The 17,446-nt window shown below is 38.5% G+C and overlaps 1 protein-coding gene across 1 annotated transcript in view; it reads right to left on the reverse strand.

Annotated features, from left to right (window-relative positions):
- Positions 1–9,904: 9,904 nt before the first annotated feature.
- The window catches only part of GSPT1 (G1 to S phase transition 1), a gene marked incomplete at its 5' end in the record, with an annotated part of 28,498 nt that continues 20,956 nt past the window's right edge, over positions 9,905–17,446 (reverse strand). The window contains 3 exon segments of the mRNA XM_006146534.3: positions 9,905–12,112; positions 15,787–15,955; positions 16,128–16,217. Of these exon segments, the coding sequence (XP_006146596.2) occupies positions 12,060–12,112; positions 15,787–15,955; positions 16,128–16,217 (312 nt within the window).

The raw sequence follows: 17,446 nt of genomic DNA on the forward strand, positions 1-17,446 counted from the left end.
TTCTTGTCTTTTCTTCCCATATGAAGGATAATGTTGCCAGGTACAGTATTGCTGGTTGAAATTGCTTTTCCTTAACACTTTGAATATATTTTCCCATTCTTTCCTTGCTTGCGTTGTTTCTAATGAGAGATCCACTGTAAGCCTGATGGGGTATCCTTTGTAGGTAACTTGCCGTTTTTCTCTTGCCGATCTTAGTATCTTGTTTTGGACTGTGGTTTTGGTCACTCTGGCTATAATGTGTCCTAGAGAAGATCTTGGGTTGATTCTATTTGGGGTCCTTTGTATTTCTTGGGACTGCATCTTTGAGTGCCTCTTTCTAGGTTTAGAAAGTTTTCTTGCAGGATTTCATGGAGTAGATTACCAATGCCCTTATAAGTCTCTTTGCCTTCTGGGATACCGATTATCTGGATGTTTGGATGTTTGATGGTATCTAGTATTTCTTGTATAATATTCTTTTTGTGTGTGTGTGTGGCAATTTTCTCAGTCTTTGTGGTTGTTTTTCTAGGCCAGCAATTTTCTCTTCTATGTCTGAGATTCTATTTTCTGTATGATCTAGTCTGCTTTTAATACTTTCAAGGGAGATTTTTACTTCCTGTATTATAGCTTTCATCCCTAACATTAATTCTTTTTTAAAGTGCGTAATTCCTCTTTTAGATCTTGCAAGAATTTCCTCACCTCCTGGAACTTGTCAGCTCCTTTCTCCTGCCTCTTCCGCCGTTCATTGTCTCTCTTTTCCATCTCTGCCAGCTTCGTCATCATGAATATTCTAAATTCTTTATCAGACATTTCCATGATTTCCATTGAACTGTCTGTGGATGAAGAGGAGTTATTCTTTTCCCTTGGAAGAGAGGTATTTTCTTGCTTTCCCATATTTCTTGTTGCCCTGTGGTGATTTCTAGTCATCTGATGGATGGTGTGTTTCTTCCTAATTCTTGAAGTTCAATCTGAGCTTCAGTAGTGTGCAGAAATAGATGATCTGGAATGTCTTTTCTGTTCCATTTTTATCCCTTTGTGCAGCAGATTCAGTGGATATTGAGGAATATGTTAACCCTAATAGTATCTGGCTGTTTGGCTATGGTTCCCTTAGATCTGTCTACAAATACAGTGGATGGAGATGAGGAGCAGAGTGATGAGATAAAAAGAAAAGGAAACAGAGAAAGAGAGAGGGAGAGAGGGAAAAAAAAAAACAAAGAAAGAGAAAAGGAAGGGGTAAAAAAAGAACAACCAACCCAAAAAATTTATTTTATTTTTTTAAAGAAAAGCAAAAAAGGGAACCAGCAGTTAGCGTAATGGCTATGTCGCTGGACTCCCACGTAGTCGACCGCGGTTCGTGTCCCGGACCCGGTGGCTTAAAACTCACGCCGGGCGCGTGTGCGTGCGTGCCCAAGATCCCGAGAGGAGAATGGAGGAGAAGGGATTGCGGTGTGACCATCCCCCCTGGGGGGTGATTTCTCGCTTTCTGTCTCTATGTCTCTCTCTGTCTGTCTGGCGAGCGCACGCGCCCTACAGTGAAAATCTCTCCAAAAAAAAAAAAAAAGAAAAGCAAAAAATAAAAAACTGTGCAGTACTTGAAATCACTAGTTCTCAGGAGCCATGGAGGAGTCTTCTGAAGGCCTACCCCTTGCCTCTCCTGGATGGGTGGGGGGAAAGATATTATTAGCGAGATAAAGGAGGGGCTGAAAGCTCAGAGAATACTTTACCTTAAAAAATTTTTGAAAGGAAAGATTACAAAAAAATGAGAAGACAGAGATAGCGAGAAGGCTAGAGGGGCTCCCTACCACTCGAGTTTGTGGGCTAGAGGCTGCATTATCAGTAGAAAATCTTCATTTCTCTTTTTTCCCCTAGTTCTCAGAAGCCATGGAAGAGTCTTCTGAAGGCCTGCCCTTGCCTATCCTGTTTATATATTTTTTGAGAGACTTTTGTTATAGAGCGTGTGTACTTGCCAAAGAGACAGAGAGAGACAGAAAGTGAGAAATCATCCCCTAAGGGGGATGGCCACTCTGAAATCCCTTCTCTTTCATCCTCGTGGGATTTTGGGCATTTATGCATAGGCGCCTGGCATGAGTTTCAAGCCACCGGGTCGGGGACTTGAACCATGGCAAGATTATGTGACATAACTGCTATGCCATCTGCTGGTCCCTGTTTTGTTTATTTTTTATTGCCAGAAAGCGTGTGTGCTCACAAAAGAGAGGGAGTGGGAGAAAGCATCTCACAGTGGGATGTGATTACACTGCAACCCCTTCTTTTCCATTTCACCATCTGTTGGGATTTAGGGCATATATACATGTGCACACAGCTTGTTTTTCAAGCCTCTGGGGCTGGGATTTTTACTGTGATGTGTCACATGGAATACAGTTCTGCCCTTTGGGGGCCAGGTGGTGGTGCAGTAGGAATGCAACTTGGACCCACATGGGAAGTGCCCTAACATTCCTCATCCTCTCTGAGCATTGTGGGTATGTGTGCATGCCTATGATCCAGGCTGACTAAGACTGAGAGTGGATTATGATGTAAAGACCAGTTGGTATCTGTGTCTCATGAAAGAAACAAACTTAAAGAAAAAAAAAAAAAGGTGTCTGTTGTCCCCAGATTCTTCAATACTTCTCTTGTCAGGTAATGGAGCTTTATTTCCCTTCCTTTGAATATCGGCTGGCCTTTGTGATTTGCTTCTATCAAATATAACAGAAATCATGCCATATCACTTCCAAGATTAGATTAGATTATAGCAGGTGGTGTGGTGGTTAAGGTATTGGACTGGACCCAAGTGGCTTGCTTTCTTACTCCTCCAGCCCCCTCAAGCTCTTTCTGGTGAATGCATATGCTCTATACCAAATTAAATAATAATAATAAATAAATAAATAAATAAATTCTTTACCCCAAAATGATTAGATTATGAAGCCTATGGTTTCCACCTTGGATGTGCTTTTTTCTCCTTGTTTTTCTGCTATTTATTTTCTTTTTCTTTTTCTGGAGAGGTTTTTGCTATAAGGCATGTGCGCTCGCCAGAGACAGACAGAGAGACAGAAAGCAAGAAATCACCACCTGGGGGCATGGCCACGCTCCTTCTCCTCCAATCTCCTCTCGGGATCTTAGGCACGCACGCACATGTGCCCAGCATGAGTTTAAGCCACTGGGTTTGGGACTCGAACCATAGTTGACTATATGGGAGTCCAGTGACACAGCCATTACGCCAACTACTGGTCCCTTTCTCTATTATTCTCTTCGTCCTTCCTTACCACTTTTGAGGAAGCCCTGGAAAGAGGAAAGCCAACTGCTGTGTTTTGAGGATACCTAGGCAGCTTGCCAGCAACCATATTAGTGAGTTTGGAAATGGATCCTTCCCCATTGAAACCTTGAGATGACTTCAGATGTAGGGAGATTCAGAGCTAAAACCAGTAATGCTGCTCCTAGATTCCTGACCCACAAACACTGAGAGATAAGAACTGTTTATTTTAAGGCACTACATTTGATACAGTTTATTATCCATTAAATAGATAACTAAGAGAGATATGTGGAACTGTCTTTGAGCTCATCCATATATTCACCTGTCTGCACTTGGAAGTCTTGTTAGGACCTCATATTCAACAATTCCCACCATAGAATCATCATCTTTCCATCAAACTTGCCCTTATGTTTTCTGTCTCCATTAGCACCACCAAGCTGAATGTGGGAGTTTTCCTTAACTCCTTCCTCCTTGCTCACCAAATATCGTTAATGAAGTCTTGTTTATTCCTTTTAAATATTTCTTGCATTTATCCAATTCTTTTTATCCTTGCCGCCTTATACTGTAGGCCATCATCTTGTGTGTGTGTGTTTTGGCTTAATTACTGCATCAACCTCCTAACTTGTCTTCCCTCCTCTAGTTTTGCACTTTATAGTATATTCTCTGCTCTTTAACAGAGACCAATTATGTTCTGATCATATCAAACCTGATCATGCTTAACTACCGTCACTGGATCATTATCATTATTGGATTGAGGTACATATGGGGGCTTCAAAGTCTGTGCAAAAGTAGAATTAAAATACAAGTTTACAGGGGCCAGCAGATGGTATGGAGCTTAAGGCACTGGATATCACATGGCCAGCTATCCAATTTGGGTCTGGCTATTTGAAAATCGCTCTGGGCACATGTGCATGTCTGCCCAGAATCCCCAGAGGACCCTGGAGAAGAAGGGATTACAGTGTGGCCATACCCCTTGAGTGGTGATTTCTCACTTTCTCTCACTCTCTGGCAAGCACATGCACCCTATAGGAAAAACAAAAAAGTTTATTTTTTATTTATTTTTTTTTTTTGGAGAGATTTTCACTGTAGGGCGCGTACGCTCACCAGACAGACAGAGAGAGACAGAGAGACAGAAAGCGAGAAATCACCCCCCAGGGGGGATGGTCACGCCGCAATCCCTTCTCCTCCATTCTCCTCTCGGGATCTTGGGCACGCACGCACACGCGCCCGGCGTGAGTTTTAAGCCACTGGGTCCGGGACACGAACCGCGGTCGACTACGTGGGAATCCAGCGACATAGCCATTACGCTAACTGCTGGTTCCCGTAAAAAGTTTATTTTTTGTACACAATATTTTTGACATTCATACATAATTTTTACATGGTATGCATTTTCTATGAACCAAAGGGAATACAGAGAACTCCGTGATGGGACAGGAGATAAAAAAGGAATTTATGTGGGAACCAGCAGTTAGCGTAATGGCTGTTGCAGGACTCCCACGTAGTCGACCGCGGTTCGCATTCCGGACCCGGTGGCTTAAAACTCACGCTGGGCACGTGTGCGTGCATGCCCAAGATCCCGAGAGGAGAATGAAGGAGAAGGGATTGCGGCATGACCATCCCCCCTGGGGGGTGATTTCTCGCTTTCTGTCTCTATGTCTCTTGTGTGTCTGGCGAGCGCCCGCGCCCTATAGCGAAAACCTCTTCAAGAAAAAAAAAAAGAAAAAAGGGAGTTTATGTTATTTCACCCCTTTTTGGATCACTATATCCTGTTTCTGGTAAGTTTTGTAAAAGTAGATAAAGAAGAATGTGTGAAACTTCTCTCTGGTTTTACAATACTTCCTTCTATTTCTTATGACAATTCTTAAGAAAGCTGTTTGTATTTGTAACCAAGATAATTATAATTCAACAACAAAATTAAATCTTCCTTCATGAATAAGTTTTGTTTTTGTTTTTAGTTTTGTTATAAGGCCTGAACACTAGCCAGAGCGCTAAGGGGAGTGAGATATCAACCTCTAGGGGGGAATGGCAATGACATAATTCCTTTTCCTTCATTTTCCTTTCTGGATTTTGGGCACATACATCCAGCTGTTTTCAAGTTACTGGGTCCAGAGGTTGAACCGTGCCATCAGTCTTGTGGGATCCAGCCACCTTAACCTCCCTGCTGCCTGCTGGCCCCATGGATAGATTTGTTTTTAAAAAATTGTAGGGACCAGTAGATGGCATAATGGTTATGTCGCTGGACTCCCAAGTGTTGATTGTGCTTCGAGTACTGAACCCAGCGGCTTAAAACTCACACTGGACGCTTGTGAGTGCATGCCCAAAATCCCCAGAGGAGAATGGAGAAGGGCTTGCATTGTGGCTATCCCCCCAGGGTGTGATTTATCATTCTCTCTTTGGTGAGTTCATGCACCCTATAGCAAAAATTTCCCTCTTAAAAAAAAAAAAAATGTGGGATGGGGCAAGCAGTTGGCATGATGGTGAAGATGCTGGACTCCCACATGGCCAACTCTTGTTTGAGTCCCAGACCTAACAACCTTTCTTTTAAAAAAAAAATTATTTTATTTAACTTTATTTTAATTTGATCAGAGAGGAACAGAGAGGGAGACAATGAGTCACCAGGTCCAGGACTCACACCGTAGTCGGCCATGTGGGAGTCCAGCTCCCTTAACCACCACACTACCTGCTGGCCCCTAGCTTTCTCTCTCTCTCTCAGGTAAGCACACATGTCCTATAGCAAGTTTTTTTTTTTTTGGAGAGGTTTTTGCTATAGGGCGCTTGCGCTCGCCAGACAGACAGAGACAGAAAGCGAGAAATCACCCCCCAGGGGAGATGGCCACGCCGCAATCCCTTCTCCTCCGTTCTCCTCTTGGGATCTTGGGCATGCACGCACACGTGCCCAGCATGAGTTTTAAGCCACCGGGTCCAGGACGCGAACCACGGTCGACTATGTGAGAGTCCAGTGACATAGCCATTACACTAACTGCTGGTCCCACCCTATAGCAAGTTTAAAAAAATAATAAAAAAGAATTCTGAAAAGAATTTTGGGACATTCATAAAAGAATATTACTCAGCAATAAAAATTAACTACTGATAACACACATAAGGTGGATTAATCTGGAAAATGGGATGTTATGCAAAAGATACATTGAATATTTGCTATGTGATTCCATTGATGTGGACTAAAAAATCATAGGCAGAATGCGGACCAGCAGGTGGCATGGTGGTTAAGGCACTGGACACTCCAATGTGACTGATCACAGTTGAGTCCTGGACCTTGTGGCTTGCTTTCTCGCTTTCTCTGTCTTCCTCTGTGTCTTTCTCTGGTCAAATTAAAATAAATAATTCTTTTTTAAAAAGAAGAGGGCAATTATTATTTATGTTTTGTTTTTTTGGGGAGAGGTTTTTTGCTATAGGGTACGTGCACTTGCCAGAAAGAGAGAGACAGAAAGCGAGAAATCAACCCCAGGGAGGATGGCCACACCTCAATCCCTTCTCCATTCTCCTTTTGATATCTTGGGCATGTATGCCTAGGCGCCTGGTGTGAATTTAAGCCACTGGGTCTGGGACTCAAACTGCAGTCGACTACATGGGAGTCCAATGACGTAGTCATTATGCCATCTACTGGTCCTGGCAAGTACTGGTTATTCAGTTCTTGATCTGTATTAAAAATTCTGGTGACCAGCAGATGGTGTAGTGGTTATGTCACTGGACTCCCATATAGTCGGCTGCAGTTCCAAGTCCCAGACCCCGTGGCTTAAAACTTATGCTGGGCGCATGTGTGTGTATGCCCCAAATCCTAAGAGAATGGAGAAGGGACTGCCTTGTGGCCATTCTCCCTGGTGGGGGGTGATTTCTTGCTTTCGGTCTGTCTCTCCAGTGAGTGCATGTGCCCTATAGCAAAAATCTCCATAAAAAAATTCTATAGATATTCAAACTCCTGGCCAAATAATCATCAATGTTTCCCCAATTCTACTCCATAAAATCACATACTATGATATAGTTAGGTAGCATCACATCCCTAACTTCTTACAGGGCTGCTGTTTTTTGCTAAGACTGTCATATACACTATTCAAAAGCCTTTGTTACCATATGCAAGCAATCAACACATCAGAAAATACCTTGTATGACAGAGCTGGTAGATCCATCCAACAATTTTGCTAGATGGTTGCAATAAGTGATACAAACATAAAAGATTGTATAGAAATTCGCATGGTTTATATCCAACATAGATTACTGCAAACAAACAGACAAAATCCTTCAAAAGGGAAGATGACAATTTTTATTGTTATTACAAAAGCAAATTTAACTTCAGTCATTTGAATAATTGCAAGAGCAGACTAAGGGCTTAATCCTCACACAGGCACCATGTCAGGCACAGTAGGTAGCTACAAATCATAAGAAAAAGTTTTTTTTTTCCTACCTAGAGAACTGTTTCATGCTTTGGAATTTGGCTAAAAAATTCAGCAAACCTAATCAGTTCCCTTTAATCCTTTATATTCTTTTAAAAAAAAAATGAGATCTAGGTCATTAACCTGCTGTCTAGTGAAAACTAATCACCAAATTCTGGCCTGTGAAATATCTACATTTCCTTTAGAATAGAAGAAACTAGGTAACTGAAAGTGTGTACTTCTGAGAGCCCAATGGGTGAGTCCTTAAAATGTAGACAGGCAGGCTTAAACCTGTGTCACTTAATGCATATGGAGGAAATGAAGGGGAGGATGATCACCTGAGGAGTGCAAGAGCTTAAGCTCCAGCACACTCTTCCCCGGGCAGCCGGAAGGAGGTAGCAAGGGCTGGGGCTGACGTCTGAAGCACTAAACTAATGTGCCTAGCAGAGGAGAGCCTCAGGAAGCACATAATGTTTCTCTACCTGTGCTGTCCACAAACCTGAGGATTCCACATTGTTTTCAAGGGCACAATGGCATATGTGACAAGGCAGAAAACATGACTATTTTGAGGGTTGCTTCAGAAATCCTGGTGTTTTCTGCTTAATCATAGTGCCTATCTGCTTTTCCCTTATAATAGAAAACAGGAAGGTTTTAAACTCCACCCCCACACCTCCAGGCCCTTATAATAATCCTTAGTAAACAACTCAGCTAACATATTAGTTTCAAGGAAGCATAGGATTAGAGGTATGTGAGAAGTGTACTTATTTATTGAAGGAAGACTCAATAAGTTCTAAGATACTGAAAAACAAGAACATCCTAGAACCCAAACCATCAAAAGTTGAACCACATTACCTTGTCTGAATTCTGGAAGTAAATTGGTTCAAATGGAATCCACTGAATTACTACTGAGAAATAGAAAAAACACTTCCTATTTCATTTACTATGAATCTAACATAACCAGTCGACTGCTAAATTTAAAAGCTAGTAAATATTTTTGAGTTGTGGATATGTAATTACACTTACTTAACGAGTTGCTGCTATGGCAAGATCACTAAACAAAGAAACAAAATTGAAAAAAAAATTAAGCTAGAGGAATAAAAGCCATATTATTTAGAGACACAATAGTTCTCCAAATCCAGTTGTTTGTTATCTGCCTCACATATGTCTGTGAGAGGATTAATGGCACAATATGTTCTGATAAGGTAGGCCAACACTGAATATAACATTTAATCATCCTACAGTCAGCTATAGTTCCATAACCGGAATTTTCACAAAGGGTTTAAAGGTTAAAAATTGCCTGATGTTAAGAGCTATAATAAAAACTAAGTTATCTGTCCCTTGACTACCCAAAGCAATGAAGCTATCGTTCATGAAGTAGCAGTTTGTGAGGAAGTCCATGCCAAGGAGGAAAGTCTAGCGTGCTGTCATGTGTAACAGTCATCAAAGATCCTGGATTAATTAGTCATACTAGTGTTTCTGAAGATTGCCAGGGGAGTTTTGCTGATTTTTTTCCAAAAGTTCATCTTGGGAGCAGTTTTTGAATATAGGTCCAACTTTTTCCTGGGTTCTAAAAATGCATTTGGTTCCAAATATGACCCAAAATATTTGCAGTCCTTTAGCTGAGAGGATGCCAGTAATTGTTCAACTAGATTGTGTTCAAAGTCCCATATTGTAAAAGCAGTTCTTACAGTTTATGTAACTAGCAAACAAGTATGACTTACTTCTTATGGTGAACAACCTGTACTTTTAGTTTACAGTGTTTTTACATTCAATTAACACATATTTAAGATTTTCAATTCAAAACAAATATACATGGGCTTAATAATTCAAGAACACTTTACTATTTGTCACTTAATTTCATGGCAATGTACACTCCAACTCTTTTGGTTTTATTTTACATATATTTCACTGGATAAGTCATTTTACAAATTAAAAAACAAGAAATAAATGCTCTCTTCCCTTCTTCCACAGTAAGAAATAGGGTTTAAAATGACAACTACTTATATATTTCTGTCAATGACATCTCTTAAATTCACTCGATTAATTTAAAAAACTATAATTAAATAACCTATCATGAAAGTTGTGTAAAGAACATCATTAATGTAAAAAGATGTAAGGAAAATCATGATTCTAACATACTATGCTGAAGATAGAGAAAAGATTGTTTAGGTTGTTAACAATGTTTTGCATTGTTAAGCTTATAAATGTGTTCACATTTGCTTAAGACAGAATGAGAGCAGAGGGATTTATATTGCTCTTTTAAAGGTCCCATATCTCTATATACCACCAATTCACATCAGACTCTTTCCTTATGCAAATGACTAGCCAGTGTAACCAGTTTAGAATGCATCAACTTTAAGTGGTAATACTTCCCAAAGACTTTCAAAGCCCCTAAAATGTTATGATCTTAACGGTGAAATTAAAAAAATATATATCTAATTTAATCTTGCAAATGTGGAAGATTCCAAGAAATTTTTTTATAGTTACATTTGTATTTTAATTATGTTGTTTTTTTTTTAGAGGTAGCCCTTTTGCAGCTGATATCCAAGTCATTTTTATTTAAGCGACTTGGCAACATGCACATAAATGGTCTCAACAGTGTAAATATTTTAATAGCAAACATAACTTTTTAAAAAATGTGTTCAATTTAAAAAGGAAAATCTTATAATTTTAGTGATTCTTGAACTTTAAAGAGTCGTTAAAGTTCAAACAATTGCTAGTATGTTTTTATTAACATGGAAGTTCAAAAAGAACTATCATGTTTTAATTAACATTCCTATACTTCCTAGAAAAATAAAAGCCAGAGATTTGTAGACATAATAAAATTTATTTGTCATGTGGTTAATAACCATAAGTATAGTTATAAGAACGTTTAAGATGATAACTTTGCTCTTTCCATGAGACCTAGCCTCATTTAGGAAAGGAATGGGAATTCCACAGATACGAAAGCTATCAGATTATGTCTTAATGGTTTTAGTGGGTGAAAATACAGAAATATAGTTTGACTAGGCTTTTCTTTTCTGAGGAGCAAGATTACAGGAGAGACTTGTCATTAAATGTACAATTATGAAGTATCTCAGAAATAAATCACTATCTAAAAGAAGTTAATCCTTTGATAGATGGCAACACTTAACATCAAGGGGACTTTAAACACAGAAATTGTCTTTCATTTCCCATTTATTCTCATGAAAGATTTCAAAGTCATGATAATTACAGTAGTCAGTCTTCAATCTAAAAACACCATAGTGTTACATTGTGGTTCACTCAAATCATGGTTAGCAAATTTTAGCTTTATACTTAAGAAAAGTTGATTTCAAATAATTGAGAAAGAACTTATACTGTGCTTGATTCTACTTATCGTCATGGTTCATTTTTGTCTGTGTAGGTTCTGATGATTCTAATGTGTGTTGGTTTAGTCGCTGGACTGAGATTCAGCTTTCCCAGCAAGGATCATCCAACCTTTAAAGTTAACTGATATAGAGTAAACTGAGTATCTTGTAGGACTGGCACTTGCAATTAATATGGTTTTCATACTAGATGCATGCAGCTCTTATAAATACTAAGGAGGCATTTTTGCCAGGTCTCAACATGCTTTATTATTAATTCCACTAATTTAACGAGTTAATAGAATTTTCTGGAGGGGTACAATTTCATTAAATTTTACTTATAAAAACTACAGTATGCTGTTCTTTTTAAACAGCTTACTGTTTAAGAAACCATGTGAAAATATAAATTGGCAGAAAATAACTGACAGGCCTAGTAAAGTGGTGTCACTGTTGCATAAAGGAATTTAGTTTGTATGTATGCACTCACCATCAAAAGAGGGGACGAACTAATTCTTTCCTTTAATATAAACTTGAACATTGTAAATGCCTCATTTGAAGTAGTGGGTAGGGAAGAGTTTAGAAAAGCCCAAGTAATAAAATGTATTCACTTACTTGGGAAAGTTAAAAAGCTAATGCAACAATGTTACATCCAGATAAAAAACATTATTCAAAAGCAATTCAAATACCGAAAAGGGTTTCAAATTGAATATTTTATTAACATGGTAGTTGTCTTTTTAACATGTGCACACACACTCGCACACTCAGAATGATCTGCCTGGGGGGAAATAGACTCAATATGCCTAAGGGAAAAATGAAAAATAAAAAATTTTCTGTAGATTTTCATTATTGTAGGCAATTATGTCCACATCACTTACAAAGCTATTGCCAAATCTGTCCAAGAGCAGAGTTTGAAAGGGTAGGGAAATCTTGGGAAAAATTCAACAGTGGCATAGCAGAGCTCTCAATATGAGAAAGCTGACATAATGTGGACTTTTGCTGTGAATTTTCTTTTTGCAAAATATGGGGAGAGTTATCAATGGGCAGAAAATAAGAGAAGGCGGTGTGAAGTAGGCTTTGCAGTCAATTTTCCTCACAGTATTTTGTGCAGGGTCATCAAGAAAATGCTTAGTCTTTCTCTGGAACCAGTTTCAGAACTTTTCCAATTGCAATGGTCTTACCTAGAAATGAAATTTAAAGAAAATCTTTCAGTAGTCAACAGCAAGTTTATGTGAAGTATTAAAGTTTGTTTATTTTAAATAATAAAAATATTCTACAATATAAATTTCTAATTATTTCATCTGCCAAAGCCATGATTCTTGACTAGGTAGTCTTAATAACTGGGTATTGGGACCAGCAGATGGAGTGGTGGTTAAGGTGTTGGACACTCCCACATTGCTGACCACGGTTCGAGTCCCGGACCTGGCAGCTTGCTTTCTCAATCTTTCTCTCTCTCTGGTCAAATTAAAATAAATGAATGAATAAATAAAAGAAATAATTATATATTAAAAAATAAAAGTTCTTATAAAAACATAACTGGGTATTTTTGGAGGGAGTTGAAAAAGATACGATTCTGTATATCAAATAACTATCCTTAAGTAAACAAAATGTAAAATATACATACAATGAAATGTTATTCAGCAATAAAAAAGAATAATTATTAGGTCATCAGGAAAGTTGAATCAGTATCAATGACTTTCCCAACAACCAAATACAATATATAAACATGGCTGAATCTCAAAATTATGCTAAATGAAATACACACACACACACACACACACACGCACACACACACACACACACACAAGACCACATATTCTATGATTCTATTTCTGGAATGTCAAAGGCAAACAGGAAAAGTAGTTTAGTGATTTACTCTAGGGTGGTGATTATAAATGAGCCCAAAGTATTTTTTTTTAAGATGTTCTAAATGTTTTCAAGTTACAAAGTGGTGATGGCTATACAGCTCTGTAAATTATATCCCAAGAAAACTGCTAGAAAAGTGAGACCTGCAGATGGCATAATGGTTATGTCACTGGACTCCTATGTAGTCAGCTGAGGCTTGAGTCCCGGACCCGGGGGCTTAAAACTCATGCTGGGCATGTATGCATGAGTGCCTAAAATCCTGAGAGGAGTATGGTGGTGAAGGGATTGTGGTGTGGTCATTGCCCTTGGGGTGTGGGGATGTGATTTCTTGCTTTCTAACTCTCACTGGTGAGTGCACGTGCCCTATAGCAAAAAGTCTCTCTCTCAAAAAAAAAAAAAAAAAGGCAAAAAAAAAAAAAAAAAGGCAAAAAAAAAAAAAAAAAGAAAGAAAGAAAGAAAAAGAAAAATGGCTAGAAAAGTAAACCTATCTTTGTGCAACTAAAAAGATAAAAAGGAGCCAGTGAGCAGACATGCCCTATAGCAAAACCTTAAGTAACTTAGCCTCTTAGGCCATGTGAAAAAATAGGTCCTAGAAAATATGTTTTAAGGAATTATTTTACTTAACTTTATTCAATCATTTATTATTAAAAAAAAATATTTACTTTAATTTGACCAGAGGGGGACAGAGCAAGATGGGGGGCTGGGGGGTGGGTGGTTGAGAAAGCAAGCTGCCAGGTCCAGGACTCTTAACTGCAGACAGCCATGTGGGAGTCCAGCGACCCCAAGCACCATGCCACCTGCTAGCCCCAGTCCTGGAAAATATTTTTAAATTTACCCTTTAGGGGCCAGCAGGTGGTATGGTGGTGAAGGTGCTGACTCCTACATGGCTGACGGTCACTGGAGTCCCAGACCTGGTGGCTTGAAAATCATGTTGGGCATATGTGCCCACATGCCGCAAATCCCGAGGGGATGATGGAGGAAGGAGATTATAGTGTGGCCATCTCCTCGGGGTCAGGGAGGGTGGTTTCTTACTTAGCCTACCTTAAAAACAAACAAAAAGACAAAACAAACCCCAAGACCCCAGTTATCACTGAACTGCCATCCAGTGAACAAACACATCCTCACAGTAGTTTTCTATGGACTGAAAAGGACATGAAACCCCATGCTTGTGATAAACTTTGTCATAGAAAAAAAAAAAGTTTGGAGTTAAAATTTTCAACTATAGGGGCTACAGGTGGTGTACTGGTTACGGCACTGGACCCCACATGGCTGAAGCCAGTCGAATTCCAGACCCAGCAGCTTGAAATCCACACAGGGTACGTGTGTGCCCAAAATCTTAGGAGAAAATGGAGAAGAAGAAACTGTAGTGTGGCCATCCCCTTGGGAGGTGACTTAATCACTTTCCCTCTCACTATCTGTTTTCTTTCACAAGTGCACACGCCCTATGGCAAAAGCCTAAAAAAGAAAAAAAAAATTTCGCTACGTTAGTTTCTTCTGTTTGTCTGATTTGATCATGTTCTCACTGGTAATAAAAATTACCATTTTGTTAAGTTTATAAGATAACTTCAATAATCAGTTTTAATAAGGGCTTAAAGCATAAAACTGTACAGTTTTCTCTGAAATAAGATTCAGGGACCATATTCATCAAAACTTAGCATAGTTCCTAGCATTTTAGCAATACAATAAATTTTTAATAAAATGCATTGCAACTAACAGGTAAATTGACTACTGTGTATTTCAATAGAAAAGGAGTTTTATATAAACTACTCCAGTCCTAAAATAGCTATTAAGTTAGAAGTATTAGTAACCCAAAAGAAAAATTCTTAAGTCATTTCATACCAAAGAATTTAATGACCCTAAAAAGGAAAATTACAGATGTTCTGCATCTCCCAGAGGTTGATAGATATTGATGTTTATCAAAGAACATAAATATCAGACCTTGGAAAAATTAGGTGTGGACAAAAATAAAAATTCATCCAACTATCCTTTTTATACTTCATATTATGAAGGATTTCTTCATGAATTTTAGTAAATAAAACTATTCTTTAGGAACCAGCAGGTGGCATGGTGATTAAATTGCTACTCTTTCACATGGTCACGTGTGGTTGTGTGTGCGTATACCAAATCCCAAGAGAATGGAAAAGGGATTTTTTTAGGGGGGGTGACTTTTCACCCCCATCTCCCGTCTCTGGTGAATTCATACGCCCTATGGCAAAACCCTGGAAAAAAGGAAAAAAAAAAAAAAAAAAAGATCTCCAAACCCACTACACAAAATATCATAATTAAAATTATTTGAAAGCACATGGTCAATTTTGCCTGCTTTATGAACTCATAAAATATTTATTATATAAATAATTTTTGGGAGAGATTTTTGCTATAGGGCATGTAAACTCACTGGAGAGACAGAAACAGACAGACAGAAAGAGAGAAATCACCCCACAGAGGGGATGGCTACACTGTAATCCCTTCTCCATTCTCCTCTCAGGATTTTGGGCATGGACACATACGTAGCCAGGTGTGAAGTTTAAGTCACTGGGTCTGGGGCTCAAAATGCAGTCAACTATATGGGAATCAACAGTGAAACCATTATACTACCTGCTGGTCCCCAAATAAATTATTTTTCTTTAGGTTTTGTAAAAACCCAAAGTACATAAACTTGCGAAAGAGAAAAGGAGAAAGCACCCGAACAATGGGGTATGGTCATGATACAGTCCTTTCTCCATTTTTATCCTGTTAGGATTTGGTGCATGTAATACATAAGTGTCTTGCATTTTTCAAGCCACTAGGACCAGGACCCAAACCACATGAGCAGCCGTCTGGGGTCTGGCTCCCCTTAAACCTTTACACCACAGAGCCAGCGCTATATAAATAAATTATAACCAGTTCAAGTTTTCTTTGTTGTAATGTATACTGTGCTCAGATGATTACCAAAGCAAGGTATCCTAGATGCACTAGATATACTACTAGACATCATTTTAAAAGTTCTTACCCTCATCTCTTAAGGTAAAACGACCCATCTGAGGGAAATCTTTAAAAGTCTCAAGGCAGATGGTTCCTGCTGTCCTTAAACGAGCAATGCATACTTGATCTTGTTTCACAAATCGAGGTCGAGTCTTACTTTTTTCTCCTGATTTTTTGTCTACCAAGCAGATTAAGGCCTATCCAAAAAAAGGAGAATGAGAACATCAAAATAAAGCCAGATAAAAGAATCTTTAAGGAGTATAAGTAGAAGTGGATCACTGTTACCGATCACAATGATCAAAATAAAAGTCTTAAAACCAAAATAAATTATTAATAAATGTTTTAAAACAAAACAATTAACAAACTCACTGTTATTTCGACTTCCTCAATACAGGTGTGAATATGCAGCACCGCATTATACTTTGGGCAGATGATGGATTTGTGCTCTATAATCACTATCTGTCAAACAAACAAACAAACAAACAGAAATTCCTATCTTTATCCCCAGGGTAAAAAAGAATCGAATGTTTTAAAATGCCACATAATAGCATAATTAGAGTCACTCACCGTCTTATTAGGACATCAACTTATTTTTGGGTGATGGGTCTTATCAGGATGGGTCAGACTACCCAACCTCAAAGAATAAATTTCAATATTCTATACTCTATTCATCTTGCAAGTGCCTAGTCAACTTTAAAAACAGCAGGCAGACTTTCTTCTCTGAGAAGCCTTTCCCTTACACTTTTGAAGGAATTAAGCTACTTATCACCACCTACAAACTACCTAGGTGTGAACTTATCATAACTTTATCCATTTCTCAATATTCAAGGTCCAGAAGAAGTACTTATATCTGGCCTAAAAATTCTAACATGATTAGTCATCATACCTGTGATAAAACTAAAAACTTCGGTGAAACACACTAATCATCTACTCTCTCATTCTCCTAGAGAAGTCAGGTTGCTAATAATGGAGAAAATTTGTGATCTTCTGTTTGGAAAGTGATTTGCTCTGAATGAACACACAAACCATGACTTCAAGGCAAAGTGGGTACTAGATATTCTAAAATTTATAAACAGGAAATCAAAAATAAAAAGGAACTTACAAAGGATACTCCCAATCCAGTAAGCACGTGTACCATCTTGAAGACCTTATGAGATACACATCATGGTTGTGATATATGAATGGTTTATACTATTTCAGTTCCTTTTCTACAGACTAAATGGCATGATACCAATAATCAGAACAAAAGACAATGAAATTCTAATTTCATTTAGACACTAAAGATCACTAAGACAACCACATTAACTAGTTTACCTGGGCATCAAATGTGCGACCAGAATGACAAAGATTATTAGGATCACAAAGTATGAATCCTGGAAGAATCTCTTCTTCTTCAATTCCTTTCAGTCTGATTTTGAGATTTTCACCTGGAGCTACAGAATCAGTTTCTACATCATCAGAAAGTATCCCAAGAACTTCCACATTGTGCTTAAAAAGAAACCAAGAATGAAAGTTACTAGTCACATATTTCTGTGATTGTTGATTAGCTAAAATGCTCACATAAATACAAACCCTTATTATATCTGTATGATATAAATGTAATGAAAATCGGGACCAGCAGTTAGCGTAATGGCTATGTTGCTGGACTCCCATGTAGTTGACCATGGTTTGAGTCCCAGACCCGGTGG

This window comes from Tupaia chinensis, unplaced genomic scaffold, assembly GCF_000334495.1.
Source record: "Tupaia chinensis unplaced genomic scaffold, TupChi_1.0 Scaffold000182_1, whole genome shotgun sequence".
Classification (NCBI taxonomy): domain Eukaryota; kingdom Metazoa; phylum Chordata; class Mammalia; order Scandentia; family Tupaiidae; genus Tupaia; species Tupaia belangeri.